At 33.5% G+C, this 20970-nt stretch overlaps 1 protein-coding gene across 4 annotated transcripts in view; it reads left to right on the forward strand.

Annotated features, from left to right (window-relative positions):
- Positions 1 to 1896: 1896 nt before the first annotated feature.
- LOC143046287 (regulatory-associated protein of mTOR-like) overlaps positions 1897 to 20970 on the forward strand; it is a 62237-nt gene continuing 43163 nt past the window's right edge. For all 4 annotated transcript variants that reach the window (XM_076219379.1, XM_076219381.1, XM_076219380.1 and 1 more), the window contains exons 1-11: positions 1897 to 2170; positions 8025 to 8127; positions 8933 to 9093; positions 9760 to 9840; positions 10569 to 10715; positions 11218 to 11396; positions 11664 to 11723; positions 11952 to 12052; positions 12560 to 12704; positions 19684 to 19864; positions 20687 to 20770. In XM_076219379.1, coding sequence (XP_076075494.1) covers positions 2021 to 2170; positions 8025 to 8127; positions 8933 to 9093; positions 9760 to 9840; positions 10569 to 10715; positions 11218 to 11396; positions 11664 to 11723; positions 11952 to 12052; positions 12560 to 12704; positions 19684 to 19864; positions 20687 to 20770 — 1392 coding nt within the window. In that variant the 5' untranslated portion in view covers positions 1897 to 2020. The remainder of the gene's footprint in view (positions 2171 to 8024; positions 8128 to 8932; positions 9094 to 9759; positions 9841 to 10568; positions 10716 to 11217; positions 11397 to 11663; positions 11724 to 11951; positions 12053 to 12559; positions 12705 to 19683; positions 19865 to 20686; positions 20771 to 20970) is intronic.

Raw genomic sequence — 20970 nt, forward strand, 5'->3', positions numbered from 1 at the left:
TTGAGAATGGAAATGAGGAATATGTCAAAGAGACAAAAATGATATCTAGTAAAAATTCAAGGGCTGTTAAGGTATTCAATTCACATAGTTCTTGTGTTTGTTGATACTAAAAATGACCCAAAAGAGTTTGAATATATATATTCGCATTCTGACTTTTTCTAAATGCCCATTTAATGAGGTGTGTGAATTTTTCTTCATAAGACTATGAGGCAAAGTGTTCAGTATATAGGGTTGAAAAATCAAAAGCACCAATTATAGGCATGCAATTTATCAAGTAATTCGAACCAATTTTAACACTCCAAAAGTAATTTATTCCATTATTTTCAAAGGCTCAATTTGAACAATTTTTTATCAGGCTATTGATTGGACTAAGTGTACTAGTAAGTAGAATACATAGTTTAGTAGGGGAGCAATGGCTTGAAGACGAAATAAATCTTTGTTTGTAATGAGCTATGTGCTGCTTCGGGACCCAGTACATGGTTGGAACTTTCATTGTACAATGTGTTTGGTTCTGCTTTGAAAAGAATCAGAGCTGAGTCAATGTACCATATTATATAAAAGGTTAACTGGTTGTAACGACCTAGTCCTTAATTGAGATTCTTGTCAGATATTCCTGGCCATATATGATTTCCTTTTTGTCATATTAAAAATTGTTCTGATTTAATATGTTGGAACGGGAAACAAGGAAATTTATCCTCATACCAAAAAATAAGATAATTCTAAATACATGTTCCAACAAAAATGGAATTTATTACAAAGGATTATCATAAGATATACTGGAATTGTCCTGAACCTCACTTCTGTAATGTGTATATGTTAATGGAATCCTTCTCCGAATACGTGACCAACATATTACTAGTGGTAGACCCCAATGTCCAATGATCTTCAATTTCTACGGAATATTGGCTCTCAAAAAAACGTTAACATTCCAATTTTCAATATAACAGTTAACAGCAAATACATTATCACAATAACAGATAACAAAAAAACTAAAAACCCAATAACAGCTAACAATGAATAAGACAATAACAGCTAACAGCAAATATATTTTCAGAATAACAGATAACAAAGAATAAAATTGCCCCATAACATAACAGCATAACAGTTAAACCCCTTGCCCTCCCTCTTAGTAAAATCCATAGGGGGTGAAGCCGTAGGCTCACGTACGTCCCAGAAAGGTGGCACTGTATTGTGATTAGGTAAACGGACAGAAAGTCACAGGACAAAAAGTCACAAATTTGGTAGGACAAAAATACATATATTCATTTTTAGTGTAGGAAATGTGTCATTATGCTTGAAAAATGAGGATTTATTTAATTTTAATCATGCAACTATGATCTTTGATATTTTTTGATAAATATTTGTTAACAAAGTTGGTTTATATACAAAAGTTCAAGAAAAATACAAAAATATTTTTGTAAGAATAATCGTTTGTTATTCAAAGAAAATAATCAGAAAAAATGAATTGTGACTTTTTGTCCTGCGACTTTTTGTCCTTGACTTTTCGTCTGTGACTTTTTGTCCTTTGACTTTCTGTCCTAAATTCGTGTGATTATTGTGGTCGTTATTTTTTTTCTAAGTAGGACGAGTTGGTAAAGAAGAATGTGTTTTTTTAGGAACTAAGTCGATTTGTTGTGGGACGATTTCAAGAAGGACGAGTTGTCGTTGATTCGATTTTTTTACTCATAATTCCCGCCTTTACAACTTGTACTTTCACTTTCGATATCGACCACAAATAGTCTTTAACAATCTTTAACTTTTCGAGTGTATAACTACCGATTTCGAAATGTAATATATCAAAATCTATTCAAAATTTAAAAATATTTTACAATATAACGAAAATCGAATGTGATGGAATAAAGCTGTTATATCATACTAAATTAGAGACTACGAATGTAAAAAAGTAAACATGGCCGATGAAAAAAGCATGACACCTTACTCTGTCAAATTTATTCTTTTCCATCACATTGACAGTTTGAGATAATTGCAAATAACATATTTTTAAACCTCTTTATTCAAAATGTCAAGTGATTTTGAACTGACGCCTTTGATTGATGAAGATGATGAGCTGTCCGACTGGAATGTTCTCGTTGCCTTTAACGAACTTCGTCACTGGGAAAAAATTGAAGGGTCAAAGAAAGTTACCCAGACTTGGAGAATGAAAGAAAGGGTGCATATTCTATAATTTAAAGCTGTTCTATCTAAAATGTTCACTTATAACAGCAATTATTTAATTATAGCAATAATAATGGATTCATGATGTTCATTGAAAAAGGCTGTCTTATTTTGTACAACATGTATGGCCAATTTGGATTTTATATGCTATGAGATGAGACTGACAGTGACACACGAATCCCTGTGTGTTCGCGCCCAGTCTTGTTCGCACCCTACACTTTTGCACCCAGAGTCCGTTAGCACTCTACACGTTTGCGCCCAGTTATTTTCATTGGTTTTGTGTTTAATGACTTTGTAATTAAGTTTTGCCAAGTGTATTCCTTTATATATGTATTCCAAGTATAATTTTTTGTCATTGTCTCAAAACTTTGTTTTTATGTTGAATAAATCTTAATGTCTCAACATTTTTTGTGTGTTGAATAAATCTAAATCATGTTTTGGATTGTATAATGTATTGTTTAAATAAAAAATCAGTTTCTAAATAAAGTGAGATTCTGTCAACGTTTTTTTTTGTTGTTGTGTTGAATAACTCTTTATCATGTTTTGGTTAGTGTATTGCTAAAACTTTATATCATTGCTTTAAAATAAACAGATAAAGTGAGATTCTGTTTTTTTTCAAGTTAAAACATATATCTTTTGTGTTTTTCATTTAAAATCTTCAATTTTTATGCAGTTAAGCTGCATTATGCGAGCACCCTAGATTTGTGTTCTACCCAATAAATCCTGAAATACTTGCCATTGTTATTATCTAGCTTGCTACTATGTTATATATAACTAATTGAACACTTTTTTAATACTTTTTATTCTGGATTACCAAAAACATGACCAGAAAAACCTTAAATGATCGTCGATTTATCCAAAAGTTTTAAAGTTACACATAGGAAGTAGTGCTTATTAAGAATCCTTGTGTAGTTCATTATGACTTCTGCTTTTAGCTAAGATGTCAAAGAACAATTGTATGAAATATTTAATCGCCGAAAATCTCTTAAGACGAGTAGTTTAGATTTCCCAAATGACAAAAGTCGTAGGAATATTGTTTGTCATCAATACGTAGTACAACTACGTCAGTAGTCTATTATATAATAAGTTCAACTGTTCATGCTGTTGGCGGCAATTTCAAATTAGAAAAAGAAATTTTCGTAGCTTTTCAATTTGGAGGCAGGTGTGCAAATAAGCGGTGGTCCGAGGTCCGCGACCTTTCACTTTTGCAAGCGGAATTTCGACTAGGATAGTTCGTTTCTAGCTACGCCCGACGTAGCCTTTACATTTGAAAGAAAATAAGAAATTACTTTGCAAACCTTTTCACCATGTTCACCAAAGTCTCCAATTTAACGAGCTAAAAACTTATTTTTATCATTATTATTCATGACGGCGATGTTCATTTTGTTCAACCGCTAGCTTTATACAGAAAATCGCCGACAAATATTGTATAAATTCGAGTAAAATCGTATCTGATTGACAAAAACAACATTGTAAACACATAACAATGGCGGCCGTGAAGACAAAATTTTACAAAATCGGATCCGATTCTGGAAGCGGATAAGGGTAATTCCGGGTTTGGCGATCATTTACAAAATAAATCCAAGCAGGTGAGAAAATACATCTATGCATGGTAAATGAATATAAACACTAGTATTGTAAACCAAAAGATATATCTAAAAGAAAGAAAAAGCATAAAAATATTTTATTCAGAAACTCAAAATTACTTTTTGACAAATTTTAATTTAAAAATCCAATACAACGTGACAGCTGGGAACAGTATATCTAACAATATACATGTTCATGGTCACAGTCTAAATTTTCTTTATAAGTGATAAATGATGATAATGCATGTGAGATGCTTTTAAAGTGTAAACATATTACTGCAATTTCGAGGGGTTATTTGTTTTTTCTCAATTTTGAAGGGTCAATTAAAGTAGCTGAAAGTTTCATTCTTTATTTTCACAAATAATGCAACTATATTATATATACCTTAATGTAAGTAAATCATATGATATATAGGTGGCATTCTTTGGGCCACTCTACCCCCTCCTGTTTAATAACTAGGAAACGGTCGAGCTCCCCACCCCTAAACCATATGAGGGACAGATCCAGGATTTTAGGTTAGGAGGGGGGCAAACTTAAATTTTCGCCGAACAGAGCGAGGCTAAAAAAAAATTGATGTAAAATTATCGGAATATTCTTTATTAAGCTGAGAACAACCCATGCTTTGCAAATTTAAGGGGGTGCAAGCCCGCAACCCTCCCCCGTCTGAATCCGCCCCTGCATATATTCAAGTATAGGACAATATAATAAATAAAAAATGAAATATAAGGGGAGTCCCTGGAGTTACCCCACCCCCTCCTGTTTGATAACTTGGAAACGGTCGAGCTCCCCACCCCTAAACCATATGAGGGACAGATCCAGGATTTTAGGTTAGGAGGGGCGCAAACTTAAATTTTCGCCGAGCAGAACGAGGCAAAAAAAAATTGATGTAAAATTATCGGAATATGCTTTATTAAGCTGAGAACAACTCATGCTTTGCAAATTTAAGGGGGGTGCAAGCCCGCAACCCTCCCCCGTCTGAATCCGCCCCTGCATATATTCAAGTATAGGACAATATAATAAATAAAAAAAATGAAATGTAGGGGGAGTCCCTGGAGTTACGCCACCCCCTCCTGTTTGAGAACTTGGAAACGGTCGAGATCCACACCCCTTAACCATATATATTCATGTTTGTGACAATATGAAAAATCAAATGAAAAATAGGAAGAGTCGCTTGGGGTCACCCCACCCCTCCTGTTTTAGAATTTAAAAATGGTCGAGATCCCCATCCCTAAACCATATAATATATTCATGTATGGGACAATATAACAAATCAGATGAAAGATAGGGGGAGTCCCTGAGGTCACTGTTCACCCTCCTCTTTGAGAACTTGGAAATGGTCAAGATCCTTACCCCTAAACCATATATACTCATGTATGGGACAATATAACAAATTAAATGAAATATAGGGGAAGTCCCTGTGGTCATCCCAACCCTCCTGTTTGAGAACTTGGAAACGGTCGAGATCCCCACACCAAAACAATATATATTCATGTATGGATCAATATAACTAATTAAATGAAATATAAGGGGAGTCCCTTGGGTCATCCTACTCCTCCTGTTTGAGAACTTGGAATTCGAAACCAATGAGATCCCCACCCCTAAACCATATATATTCATGTATGGGACAATATAACAAATAAAATGAAATGTAAAGGAAGTCCCTAGGGTCACCCTATCCCCAGTGGTGGATCCAGAAATTTTCATAAGTGGGGCCCACTGACTGACCTAAGAGGGGCCCGCTCCAGTCACGCTAAAGTGATTCCCTATATAAGCAACCAAATTTTTCCCCAAAAAGGGGGGGGGCCGGGCCCCCTGCCCCCCATAATCCTCTGCCTACCCCTACCTGTTTGAGAACTTGAAAACCGTTGAGATCCCCACCCCTAAATTATATATATTCATATGTATGGGACAAAATAACAAATCATTTATATTTACTATGGGCAAGTCAGTCAGACCTCACCTTTGATCCCTGTTGTAGTGAACATTTGTCTGATTCATGTCTCATAACTTTTGTACTATAGAACACAAACTCAGTTTTCTTTCCAGGGAAACCAGTCCATTCATACTATTACATATTCATACTAAGTCAAATTGAACTTCTAGCAGTCAAATAAAACCAAGGTTAACTACCAAGACGAACAACTGCAATCATTGGGAACTTGTACCACTGCAGACTTACCATAAAAAATATACATTGATATATGCATTGCTTTTGAAACCTTGATAACATATAAATTATTTGCCTTAATAAATAAATCATTAGATAAACATGAATGTACTATATATGAATGTTTAATGTTGAGGCAACATTGCCACAGTTTTCATAATTATGGTTGCCTTGGTTTTTGGTTAACTGCCTTCAGCGCTTACAGCGCTTTGATTTAATCATACCAAGCCTTTAATACATGCAGTATTTACATCAAAGCAATTTAAAATTGGGCGCGAACGGGCATTGGGTGGGAATGTGCGAGGTGCGAATGTGTAGGGTGAAAAAGTGTATTGGGTGCGAACAGACATGAAACCCTGACACACATCCACTACAACCAAAGGTTGTGTTGGTAATGCCACCATAGCATCCATCCAATGTAAAGAAGCATTTATAAGTGTGACTGGAGAGCATGATTCTACAGGATCGAACCCGGATAACCCTATGGCTATGCAACAAAACTGCACCTCAACTGACTGAGCTTCCCTTAGTACATGTAGTACTATTAAGTTCGGTAAACGGACAGAAAGTCAGAGGACAAAAAGTCACAGGACATAAAGTCACAAATTTGGTAGGACAACAAGTCACAAAAAATCTGTTGACAATTGTTTGAATACATAAGAGAAATATCTTGAAATATTAACTTTTTAATACATAAAGTTTAGGAAGTGTGTCATTATATTTGAAAAATGAAGATTTATTTAATTTTAATCATGCAAAAGAAAGATTTCTTGGCACCATGAAGCCATTTAAGTGCGAAGCCACTTTGACATTTTGTTTTTTTAACAATTATTTGATCATCTTAGATATTTTTTGGAAAAATTTTGTTTACAAAGTTGCTTTATATACAATAGTTCAAGAAAAATACAAAAATAATTTTGTAAAAATAAACATTTTTTATTCAAAGAAAATAATCAGAAAAAATGAATTGTGACTTTTTGTCCTGTGACTTTTTGTCCGTGACTTTTTGTCCGTGACTTTTTGTCTGTGACTTTTTGTCCTGTGACTTTCTGTCCTACATTCTTAAGTTCAGTCAGTTGGGGCACTTTTTATAGTAGATACCATGTCAGCTGTCAATGATATTTATTATGTGTATTTCAAGTTAATAACATTTCTTTTGAATGAAGAGTCCAGTGCTAACAATCATGATATAACTGACCAATTTTGAGTTCAAGTTGAAAAAGTACTGGAAAATGCTCTTCTGGATACGAAAATTTCAGACAATTTAAATAGTCAGTGACATTACATACATGACATTGGCAAGTACTTGAAATCTTGCTATATCACATGGCCCAGGTGATTTCATATAAAACATTAAAGTATAAATTTGCATCTTATTTTCTAAAAAAACACCAAATAAACATAAAAGTGATACCTACAAGTATTCCTTGTACATGTATCAAGTATTCGACGTTACATGGTTAAGCAACCAACAAGCAATTAAAGTAGTCCACCAACTGTTTCACTATCCAGTCAACATGTACAGTAAACACTGAGGTGTGACTTTTGGATTTAACATCTGGTAGCAGATTCTCTAGACTCCAATCTTAATTGAAAAGGATCGTAAGTTTACTAGTATGTAAAAGATGCCATATTTGAGTTGCCAAATCTTTTTAACCTATGTTTCAAATTTACAAGATGTTCAGGTTGGCCTAGTTATCAATGAAAAAAAAAAAAGAAAAATTAAACGACAGGATTTTTTTGGGTATAGTGTTGGGTTACATGTATCTTTAAATTGAAAATTAAATGAACAATAAAAGTAAAATAATGCATTGATTAATTGATGTTTAGCACTTAGTATCATTGACTATTTTGTCCTAGTTCATGGCGGTCTGTTTGTTTGTGGTAGAGGAAGCTGAAGTTCCCTGAGAGCGACATACATTCAGATGGTAAACAGTGGTAAACTTACGATCCTTTTCAATTAAGATTGGAGTCTAGAGCACCTGCTACCAGAATTATCTTTTTATTTTCCAGATGAAGACTGTTAGTGTTGCATTAGGTCTCTGTTTGAGTGTGTGTGTAGATCCACCAATGAATGAAATTTTTTATTTTCCAGATGAAGACCGTTAGTGTTGCATTAGTTCTCTGTTTGAATGTGGGCGTTGATCCACCAGATATTGTCAAGACTTCACCATGTGCCAGACTGGAATGTTGGATAGGTAAGGATTGTTAGAATACTCATTCTAATGCAACAACATCACTTATTTACATGATTGATGCTATGGAAGGTATGCGCAAGTGCAGATGGCATATGACAGATTTTAAATACATGTTTTAACGTTGTTTTCTGTCAGTTTCATTAGAATCGAGAAAACAATATAACACGTCGCCAATAACTTAATTTGCAACCATCAAATCCCAAATTGATATATACTGTCGGAGCTTAAAATACAATACAGTTATCTCCTAAAATATATACTCAGTCAACTAAACAGTAAAAAGTTGTAGCCCATCACACAAGCACATTCTTAATTGTTATTTTTGAGCCCCTAGATGCAGTGCTGGTCAAATAAATACATAAGTGAACATGGTTGTAATAATAAAATTTGCAGAAGATACATTGCACTTTTCATGCTTTGGGCATTGTTAGGTGGCAATTTCAATCATAATGAACCATCCTAGCAAACATGGCAAAGTACAAAAAATGTATCATGCTTTGATGGAAACCTGTGTAATTTGCTTATTATCCCTATAACCATATAACTATAAGACTTGTTTAAAGTTTAAGACTTGTAAAAATAGTAGAAACATATTTTTTTTATAAGTAGAAGAGAGACAAAACAACAGACATGTACATGTACATAGCATGCTGCTGTAAAGAACCATTGTGTATTTTTTGTGGCAATTTTTTCATTAAGAGACAAAAGACAAAAAGGGCATGGAAGAAGATACCAAAGAGTCAAAACAATATGTTAAATTCTCAATTGCCCATATTCTGATAATTGAATTTAAATGTTTAAACAGATCCAGTGACAGCAGGACCACAAAAAACTTTGGAGGCTATTGGGTTAAATTTACAGAAGCAATATGAAAGATGGCAGCCAAGAGCTCGATATAAACAAAGTCTTGATCCAACGGTAGATGAAGTGAAGAAATTGTGTTCATCACTGAGAAGAAATGCTAAAGTAAGCTGAGAATTAAAATGGTCTAAGCATCTTTATATGATAGTACTGTTCTACGAAAAAATTTCATTTAGCATCCGGGTTATTGATGACAAACCATTTTGCATCTGGCAATATAATATCACCTTGATCATAATGCTATGATGTTAAGGGCATACAATACAGTTACAGGGGAGGTAATGACGTTGCTAATGTAAAATGTTATTTTTACGACATGAAACTGCGACATATCGGGAAAAGATGCATTTTTCGATTGATTTTGTTCATTCAAACTTATTTAACTTGAAAGCGAGTTCATGGACCCCTCTTTTTTAAATGACATTTGGTTTGATTACATATGAGGATTATTTGTACCAATTTTTATGAAAAAGGCAATATCGCAATTTTTTTAATTTGATAAATATACAGCAAAAAATTTGTGAGAAATTTGTCTTATACATTCCTTGTAAAGTATATATTGAATGGTATAAATTTCACTTGATATAAGTTCATTTTACTCCTCTGGACTATTTTATTGATGAATTATAAAGTAAAGTATATTTCTAAATAACCAAGGACAATGTTAAACATACATATATTTGTTCTCAAAATTTGATTGATACATTTGAAGTTATATTGTAAGCGAAAATTTCTATTTATAGTACATAATACTAGTATTTCTATCTATAGGAAGAAAGAGTTTTGTTTCATTATAATGGTCATGGTGTGCCAAAGCCAACAGTAAATGGAGAAATCTGGGTATTTAATAAGGTAAATAGATTAAATAAAAAAGCACAACTTAGAGAACAAGTTAGGAGAAAGATTGCTCTCAGTGAGTTTATAAAACAAAGTAATGTATGGACATTTACATTTATGGTCCTTACTTAACTTCAGATTTCAAACTTTTTGCGTTATATGTTAAGGTTCTAAACTATTTCAGGTATCAAATATTTATGTAATCTTAGGTAAAAAAATTTTTTTTTTTAAGTCCTTATAAAGAAGCTTCAATGGTTTATTTATATTTATGAATAAAAGGAGAAGTGGTGAATATGTCTGACAGCAAACAAAGGATATAAAAAAAGACCTCTAGAAGTAAACCTATGATCTTCAACAATATACAAGAGTCCTTTCAATAATTCAAGCTCTAATTAATTACTTAAAGACTAGAAAGTTTTGAATTAAGAAAGAGACAGGATCCTGATGATAAGAACAGTTATTTGATCCCTGAAATGACAAAAGTAGGAAAATTATTCAAAATTTTGACAATTTAGTGCAGAAAGTTCACCTGTGATGTTCTATATGAGAATGACAATATCAACATTTTCAAATTCGAACATAGACTTTTTTAAGCAAAGTCATAATCTTTGATTCCGACTCTGTCAGATTTAATATTTAATGTAATGCCAAATATAACTCATTATCTATACTTATATATAAATATTTGCTGATTTGTATTTTTGAATATATGTCCATAATCAATGAACTTATTTTGTTTTCAGAGTTACACCCAGTATATTCCATTATCTATATATGACTTACAGACTTGGATGGGAAGTCCCTCTATATATGTATACGACTGTTCTAAAGCTGGCATTATCGTAGAGTCGTTCCATCAGTTTTCTGTACAGCGGGAAAATGAGATGGAGGTTTGTGAGATCCAGAAAGTTTTAAAAATAGATCTATCAGTGGAAAAAGTTTTAACCTGAAAATTATAGTCTATAATCTATTATAAATATTGTCCAATATCTATTGACGATTAATACAATAAAGTGAAATGGAAATTTGAATAAATGCTAAGGGTATTGGTCCTTCTCCTTTCATAATAATAGTTTTTATTTAGTATATCTAGCAAGTGATTATTTGATAAATGTTGTGATAAAAAAAAATTTTTTTGTATTTGTTAATATGATTTGTGATAAAGCAAATATGACCAACAGTTACCAATGACAACCACCAAGGAACATGGCACAGGATAGGCACAAATAGAATGGTTGTGGGGGTAAAACATATTTGTAAGTGCTCATCCCTTTCTCTAACCTTAAGGTTCAACAGTGGTGTTGCAACACAATTTAAGAATAAACTGTGAAAAAAAGATAAGTCAGTTTCCTGTTTTGTTACAACTAATATATTTATAAATTTTCTGTATAGTCTGCTACTGTGAATGGAAACAGCAGATATTCTGGAAGTGGATCTCCTCTGTCCTCGGTGAAGAACTGTATACAGTTAGCAGCATGTGGTGCCAAAGAATTACTGCCCATGAATCCGGAACTTCCTGCAGACCTGTTTACTTCCTGTCTTACTACACCAATCAAAATAGCACTTAAATGGTAAGGTATGAATAGTTAAACCTATGTAGGTATCAGTTTCAGTACATAGGTTCTGGAATACAGATCATCAGGTTAAGTCACCAAGTTTTTTTAGATAGATTCTTTAATAAAGTATATGATGCATGAAAAGTTGATGTGTTGTGGATGTGGCTTTATATATTCAATCCAAGAAAGATTTTGGAAGATATAATTAACCATAGATTTAGGCTATGATATTATTTTAGTACTGGTTACAAATCTGATTACTATGTTTTCTCTTTGTTGTAGGTATGTCTTACAGAATACCAGTAAACTGGTTCCAGGTCTGACAGAGGAATCAGTTGACAAGTAAGTTTTACTCATCATGTGACTTTTTGATGTTTGAATTTTTCTGTTAATGAAATATCTACAAGTTGGACTGTACATCCAAAAATATATTATAAGTTACAAAGATACACATTTTTGGACATTTGTCAAAATTATTTTCTTCACCTGTAATACTGAATAAAATTTGTACAAGTAATTTGAAACCACATAAATGAAAAGACAAAAATAACAGGACCCATTTTATTTTAGAGTACCAGGACAATTGAATGACAGAAGAACAATGTTGGGAGAATTAAATTGGATATTTACTGCCATAACTGACACCATAGCATGGAATATTCTACCAAGAGGTTACTATTGTTTATTTATCTAAAATTGATAATATTTTGGGGGAATTGCATTTAAATTAAAAAAAAATTACATAATTTATAAAAATCATTCAAATAAAAGGTTTAGAAAAAGCAAAATGAAATTTATATCATAGTTTTGTTTTCCCAATTTTCCTATTTTTTACATATCATTTTATTCATTATTGAATCTCTACAATAAAGAGATGTGTTATGATTGCTAAATGAGACAACTGTCCACCAGAGGTGAAAGTACACTGATGTTTATGTCATTTGGAAATAACTTCAAGACTCAACTCTTTACATAATACCAAGTACATGAAATAAGTGTTTTCAAATGATACTATCAACTAATATTTCTCAGCCAAAAGACATTGAGATAATTGGTGCCACATCGATCTCAAATGACTATAAAACTGTTATATAAAACATGAAAATATCAGGAACAAATTATAAATACCTTTCATTATTTCCATGTTTATTTAATATCTGATTTAATTGATTTTTCAGAATTATTTCAGAAGCTGTTTCGACAAGATTTACTTGTGGCCAGTTTGTTTCGTAACTTTCTGCTGGCAGAGAGAATTATGCGATCATACAACTGTACACCAACATCTAGTCCAAAGTTACCTCCAACATACCAGCACCCCATGTGGTAGGTTTACAAATAGGTTTATACATATCTACACCCAATTACACCAAAATCTAGTCCATAGTTACCTCGAACATACCAGCACCCCATGTGGTAGGTTTACAAATAGGTTTATACAATATCTACACCCAATTACACCAACTTCTAGTCCAAACTTCCCTCCAACATACCAGCACCCCATGTGGTAGGTTTACAAATAGGTTATACATATCTACACCCAATTACACCAACTTCTAGTCCAAAGTTACCTTGAACATACCAGCACCCCATGTGGTAGGTTTACAAATAGGTTTATACATATCTACACCCAATTACACCAAAATCTAGTCCATAGTTACCTCGAACATACCAGCACCCCATGTGGTAGGGTTACAAATAGGTTTATACATATCTACACCCAATTACACCAAAATCTAGTCCAAAGTTACCTCGAACATACCAGCACCCCATGTGGTAGGTTTACAAATAGGTTATACATATCTACACCCAATTACACCAACTTCTAGTCCAAAGTTACCTCCAACATACCAGCACCCCATGTGGTAGGTTTACAAATAGGTTTATACATATCTACACCCAATTACACCAACTTCTAGTCCATAGTTACCTCGAACATACCAGCACCCCATGTGGTAGGTTTACAAATAGGTTTATACATATCTACACCCAATTACACCAACTTCTAGTCCAAAGTTATCTCCAACATACCAACACCCCATGTGGTAGGTTTACAAATAGGTTTATACATATCTACACCCAATTACACCAACTTCTAGTCCAAAGTTATCTCCAACATACCAACACCCCATGTGGTAGGTTTAATGATACATGTAGTTTACCGTAGATACTCGCTTATAAGTCGGAAGTTTGGGAGTAAAATTCAGAATCCAGAGAGGGGTACCGACTTATAAGCGAGATCCAGCGACCAGAGGAAAAATCCAAGCTTGAGAAAAGTGGTCAGGAGTGAATTTCCTGGTCAAAACTTTGTCGGTGATTGCCAAACCTACATAAATCCCTAAATTAAAAGTTTTTGTTGAAAATAAATAACTACAATACTGTCTTTGTGTTTTATTTGTTCTCTGTTAACCTTTTTCTGTCAATTTGTTTTGAATTTTCGACTGTTTCCGGTTTGTGTATTGATTTTCATGGTCAAATGGTTTGTGCATAAACCCAAAAGAAAGAGCCAAGAACCAAATATGAAAACGACATAACAATGTACCAACTATGTTAAAGGATGTATTCAGGAGAGTTATTGTGTCATTATTGTGATATCATGATATCTATTCAATACTTATTAATCATACAATAATCAAAAATAATTTTAATATTCATTCCCAAGATCAAAATATTATTCATTAAAATTTCTTAGGTAAACACAAAGATTACAAAATTGATTGGCAAGCCAATATAATCCATTGATAACCCCTAATTAAGAGACAAAGAGTTGTATTCACTAAAGGTGTGAAAAATATCAGTGATAGGTGAACAGATGACACTAATGAGTTGGGAGTTATTTTGGGAGAGATCCGTTTGCGCCAAAAATGCGTCCTTTTGCGCCACAACTTTTTTTGTCCAATGCTACGTTTGCGCCACCTGTTTTAAAATTACATGGTATCATTTGCGCCAAAAATAAAACATACGATTGCGCCATTTATGGAAGAAAAATTACTTCCCTCCTCCTTTATTCGGACTTGGAACCGGCAGTTTACACGGCAAATATTTCCTTTTCTGAAACATACTTTCTTCTTACCGCCTTACTAGCTTAGTAGCTTGTCACTTCACTTTATTGTCCAAAAAGACAAACATTTAAAGATGAAATACATAAAACAGTTCATAATAATTCCTGTGGAATACTTCTGTTCTATTACTGATAGATAGAGTTTCAGCCCAAACGGATGGTGGGATCACAGCACTGTGTCATCAACATATATATGTGCATGGCTAAAAAATTTATCAGCAAAAGCTTCTATTTTCTTCTCTTTTTTTGGCATATCTTGTATTAAATATTCAACAAAGCAATAATGTTTCTTCTCTCTCTGTACATGGACTGTCTAATGCACTTCAAGTCTCCAGAAGCTCATTTTCATGGTGAAATATATCTCCGAACATATAATACTTTTTAAGCCAAACATAACATGGAGGATCCTTTATTTATACAGAATGAATACTTGAACCGAAACATTACATTAGATGAAATCCACGATATCGTTATGCACTCAAAATCAAAGTCGGCCAGTGGTTTCGACGAAATCCCGTACATTGTACTGAAGTTTCCGATTGTGATAGAGACTATATTAAAACTATTTCAACTCATTTTGGACACTAGCCTTATACCGTCAATTTGGAGAAAATCTGTGATATGTCCGATACTTAAAGATCCTTCATCGGATGCACGAATGCCTATGAACTACAGAGGTGTAAGCCTGTTGTCTTGCATAAGCAAATTATATAGTGCTTTTATGAATAAAAGGATAACATTCTACTTAGAAAACGAGGACATACTGGCAGACGAACAGAACGGCTTTAGGAAAGATCGATCTTGTAAGGATCACATTTACACACTCAATTCTATCGTCCGCAACAATAAATCACTCTTTGTGGCGTTTATTGACCTCAGAAAATGTTTTGACTTCATAGACAGGGATATGATGCTATATAAGCTACTTAAAAACAACATTGATGGCAAACTGTATAACTCTATCAAAAGCATTTATCAGAATTCCGAATCCTGCGTCCGATTAAATGGCAAGCCTACAAGTTGGTTTGACTGTAAATCCGGTGTAAAACAAGGGGACAATTTATCACCAACACTTTTCTCTATATTTATTAATGATTTGGTTAATGAACTGAACGATCTAGGTGTAGGAATCGATTTAGCTGATAAGAACTTGTCAGTTTTATTGTACGCTGATGATATTGCACTGATAGCTAAATCAGAATTGGACCTGCAGTGTATGTTGGATAAACTTCATCGGTGGTGTAAACAATGGCGAGTCTTGATTAATACTGACAAATCGAAATGTATCCACTTTCGAAATGGGAAATCCAAACAAACAGAATATAATTTTAGTGTTGGTAGAAATTCTTTAGAAATAGTGAATCAGTATAAGTACTTAGGTGTAACATTTAGCTATAACTGCAGTTTTTTATTAAATGCGGAAATACTTGCTAAAAGTGCTGGCCGAGGACTTGGACACATAATTGGTAAAATACACGGATTCAAAGACTTTGGATATAAATCGTATGAGAAATTGTTTAATTCTTGCATTGTTCCTATACTTGATTACTCGTCTGGTGTATGGGGGTTTCGGAAATATCAATCAATAGACAACATTCAGAATCGAGCTATTCGGTACTATTTGGGAGTTCATAGGTACGCACCAAATCTTGCTATACACGGAGATATTGGTTGGATCCCGAGTCAATATAGACACTGGAAAAATATGGTTAGATATTGGAATAGACTAATTCGATTTGACAGAAACCGCATTACAAGAATAGCATTCGACTTTGATTATGAACGATGTGAAAATAATTGGTGTAGCGATTTAAAGGATATTTTCTACAAGCTTGAATTAGGACATTATTACGAACTGAAATTACAGGTTGATATGTCATTGGTGGAACTTAACATTTCTCGTTTTTATTCAGACATTTGGAGTAATTCTATCGAAAGCCTCTCAAAATTACGTACCTATAAGACATTCAAAACTATTTTCGAAACTGAACACTATATTGAATTAAATTTAAGTAAAATTGAACGGTCGTACTTGGCACAGTTAAGATGTGGAATTTCACCATTAAGAGTTGAAACAGGCAGATATTCAAGTGAAAAACCTGAAGATAAGACTTTGTATTTTTTGTAATCTTCAAGAAGCCGAAACTGAACTACACTTTATCTTTAATTGTCCGCTTTATTTGAATTGTCGAAATAACATTTTTGGTGAACTTTTAACTACAGAACTCTTCTTAGATCTGAATCATGAACAAAAACTGAACATTTTAATGTCTCTTCACACAAGAAAATTAGCAAAATATATCGTTCGTGCATTTCATATCCGACGTCAGGTGCTATATAATCTATGAACATTTAATTTTTGTGTATATTTATTCTAACTTTTTGAACTTTAATTTCAAATGATTTGAGAAATTGTGTATATATACATGTATAACGTGATTATGTTTAACCTTACTGATATTTTAAAAAGGTGACATATAGGTCCAATGGGCCGGGTGTAACTTTGACTATAAACTTTGTAATTGTATTATATTTATGTTCACAAGTCACTATAATAAACAAATTACTTACTTACTTACATAAGAATAAATATTAATCATTAATATTTATGATATACATGTGTACAGGTAAAGTGGCGCAAATGAGTTCCGAATATTGGCGCAATTGATACATTTGGAAAACAAAATTTTGGCGCAAATGATACCCCTGAAAAACGGTAATTGGCGCAAAAGGAGTGTTGCCGTTATTTTAATATAAAGTTGATTAGCTTCACTTAATTTTTTTAATCCTTTAATCATCACAATAAAATAAGAATTATGAAGTGTACATGCTCCTTTAACACTGAGTTATGTGTGCTGTGAAAAATATTGATTGACTTTAAATGTTTTCAGGTTCATATTGGTTTATGTTCGCTTTTCTCAAACAATAGGTTGTAAGTCATACCCTACAAAATCATTGATGCATTACGTAAACAACACATGGCTAATCTGTAATCAAACAGTGAACAAAATAACAGGAATAAATATTACATCTTTATTATTAACAGCTATATAAATTATCATAATCAACATCAACTAAATTCAACCCAAACAAACATTCATGCAGAAAATGAATATAATTCCTGGATTTGCATTGGTTTTACCGGCGTTCAGTAACTGTCAGCTGCAAAAAAAAATGTCCAAATTTTGTCCGACTTATACAAGGGTCAAGACTAAATCCTCAGAATTTGGAGCTGAAAAGGGCATCCGACTTATAGTCGGATCGACTAATAGGCGAGTATCTACGGTAAATACCAATAGTGACACAATTACACCAAATTCTAGTCCAAAGTTACCTCTGACATATCCCCAAACCATGTGGTAGGTTTTCCCAATCCACTGAGGCCTATTTCCCAGAACTAGTTGCCATATATTATTACCTATCTTTACCCGTGTGGGATATGTACCATATGTGTTATATGTTATCTTCACCAATCTGGTGGGTATATGTTCAATATATGTTCTTAACCTATCTTTACCTATGGGGGTTGGTATATATGTGACAATGAGAACTCAGACAATTTGATCATATCTACATGTACACATTTTATTTCAGGCAAGCTTGGGACCTGCTGTTAGATCTCTTTCTCAGACAATTAGATTATATTTCCATGTACACATTTTATTTCAGGCAAGCTTGGGACCTGCTGTTAGATCTCTTTCTCAGACAATTAGATTATATTTCCATGTACACATTTTATTTTAGGCAAGCTTGGGACCTGGCGTTAGATCTCTTTCTCAGACAATTAGATTATATGTCCATGTACACATTTTATTTTAGGCAAGCTTAGGACCTGGCATTAGATCTCTTTCTCAGACAATTAGATCATATTTCCATGTACACATTTTATTTTAGGCAAGCTTGGGACCTTGCGTTAGATCTCTTTCTCAGACAATTAGATTATATTTCCATGTACACATTTTATTTTAGGCAAGCTTGGGACCTGGCGTTTGACCTCTGTCTCAGACAATTGGATCCTATCTACATGTAAACATTTTATTCCAGGCAAGCTTGAGACCTGGCATTAGAATTCAGTCTCAGACAATTTGACCATATCTACATGTACACATTTTATTTCAGGCAAGCTTGGAGCCTGCTGTTAGATCTCTTTCTCAGACAATTAGATCATATTTCCATGTACACATTTTATTTCAGGCAAGTTTGGGACCTGGCGTTAGATCTCTTTCTCAGACAATTAGATCATATTTCCATGTACACATTTTATTTCAGGCAAGTTTGGGACCTGGCGTTAGATCTCTTTCTCAGACAATTAGATCATATTTCCATGTACACATTTTATTTCAGGCAAGCTTAGGACCTGGCGTTTGACCTCTGTCTCAGACAATTGGATCATATTTCCATGTACACATTTTATTTTAGGCAAGCTTGGGAACTGGCGTTAGATCTCTTTCTCAGACAATTAGATCATATCTACATGTACACATTTTATTTCAGGCAAGCTTAGGACCTGGCGTTTGACCTCTGTCTCAGACAATTGGATCATATTTCCATGTACACATTTTATTTTAGGCAAGCTTGGGAACTGGCGTTAGATCTCTTTCTCAGACAATTAGATCATATTTCCATGTACACATTTTATTTCAGGCAAGCTTGGGACCTGCTGTTAGATCTCTTTCTCAGACAATTAGATCATATTTCCATGTACACATTTTATTTCAGGCAAGTTTGGGACCTGGCGTTAGATCTCTTTCTCAGACAATTAGATCATATTTCCATGTACACATTTTATTTCAGGCAAGTTTGGGACCTGGCGTTAGATCTCTTTCTCAGACAATTAGATCATATTTCCATGTACACATTTTATTTCAGGCAAGCTTAGGACCTGGCGTTTGACCTCTGTCTCAGACAATTGGATCATATTTCCATGTACACATTTTATTTTAGGCAAGCTTGGGAACTGGCGTTAGATCTCTTTCTCAGACAATTAGATCATATCTACATGTACACATTTTATTTCAGGCAAGCTTAGGACCTGGCGTTTGACCTCTGTCTCAGACAATTGGATCATATTTCCATGTACACATTTTATTTTAGGCAAGCTTGGGAACTGGCGTTAGATCTCTTTCTCAGACAATTAGATCATATTTCCATGTACACATTTTATTTCAGGCAAGCTTGGGACCTGGCATTAGATCTCTTTCTCAGACAATTAGATCATATTTCCATGTACACATTTTATTTCAGGCAAGCTTGGGACCTGGCGTTAGACCTCTGTCTCAGACAATTACCAGCCTTATTAGAAGATGAAAATGCCACATTTCAACATAGCCCTTTCTTCACAGATCAGCTGACTGCATTCCAAGTGTGGTTATCATATGGTTCTGAACACAGAAGTCCTCCAGAACAACTTCCCATTGTTCTACAGGTAGTTATATGAAATATTAAGGTCATCTTTACAATGCTTTAGCCTGACTATTGACTTTGTATTCTAAATGATATGACATTTTCTACTATTCTGTATGTAAGCTATCCAAATGTCATGTTAATAGAATGTGTTCTTTATCAAGTTCTTGTCCATTACTTATTGATTATAGGATTCTCTGAAAATACTGACTCAATCTTCTTCTGTGTTTCATTCTCATATATATATATAAACAATGAGCACAACCCATACCGCATAATCAGCTGTAAAAGTCCCAAAAATGACAAATGTAAAACAAATCAAACAAGAAAACTAATGGCCTGATTTATGTAAAAAGAAAGCAATAAACGAAACACAAATATGATATACAGCAACAAACAACAACCATTCTCTAACTTGAGTTTGCTTCAACCAAATGTTATAAAACTTGTACACAATGCTGATTACCACAGATCACTGTGGAGTCACTTTTACCGTTCTTGAGTTATGTCCCTTTATAAATGGAAAAATTGTCGTTTCCGTTTTCTAACTTTAGTTTATCTCAACCCAATATTATGAAACTTATACACAATGTTTCTGTGGCCCTAAGAAACATTCTCCATTTATTTGAATTTTATTAGAAACATATTATTTTCAGAGTTTTCATGTTGTTTATTTTTCACAAAACCAGATTTTTTGAATTCATGATTATTTTATGCTAGTCATATTTTTTTTTAAAGTTAAGAAATTGTAGAAAATTGTTGTAATCATCTTAAACAAATTCTCATCTATATAAAGACATGTATTTGTGTTACATCTACATTTTTTAATGTGCTTTCTTTTGAGGTATTATTAAGTCAAGTCCACAGACTAAGAGCATTAGAATTACTGGGCAGGTTCCTAGATCTAGGCTCCTGGGCTGTTAGCTTGGTAAGTACTTTTTATTTTTGCATTCTACAAATTAACAGATTGCTTTTATTGTGTTAGTATTCATGATTTAAATTTTTACCTTTAAACAATATCAATTTCTGTCTCCCATGTGAATGCTAAATACTAGCAATATTTTGCTGTCTCTAATCAGTATAGCATGATATGAAAAATTATTACCAAAAAGATGAAAGGAAAATATG

This window comes from Mytilus galloprovincialis, chromosome 9 (assembly GCF_965363235.1).
Source record: "Mytilus galloprovincialis chromosome 9, xbMytGall1.hap1.1, whole genome shotgun sequence".
NCBI classification, from domain to species: Eukaryota; Metazoa; Mollusca; class Bivalvia; order Mytilida; family Mytilidae; genus Mytilus; species Mytilus galloprovincialis.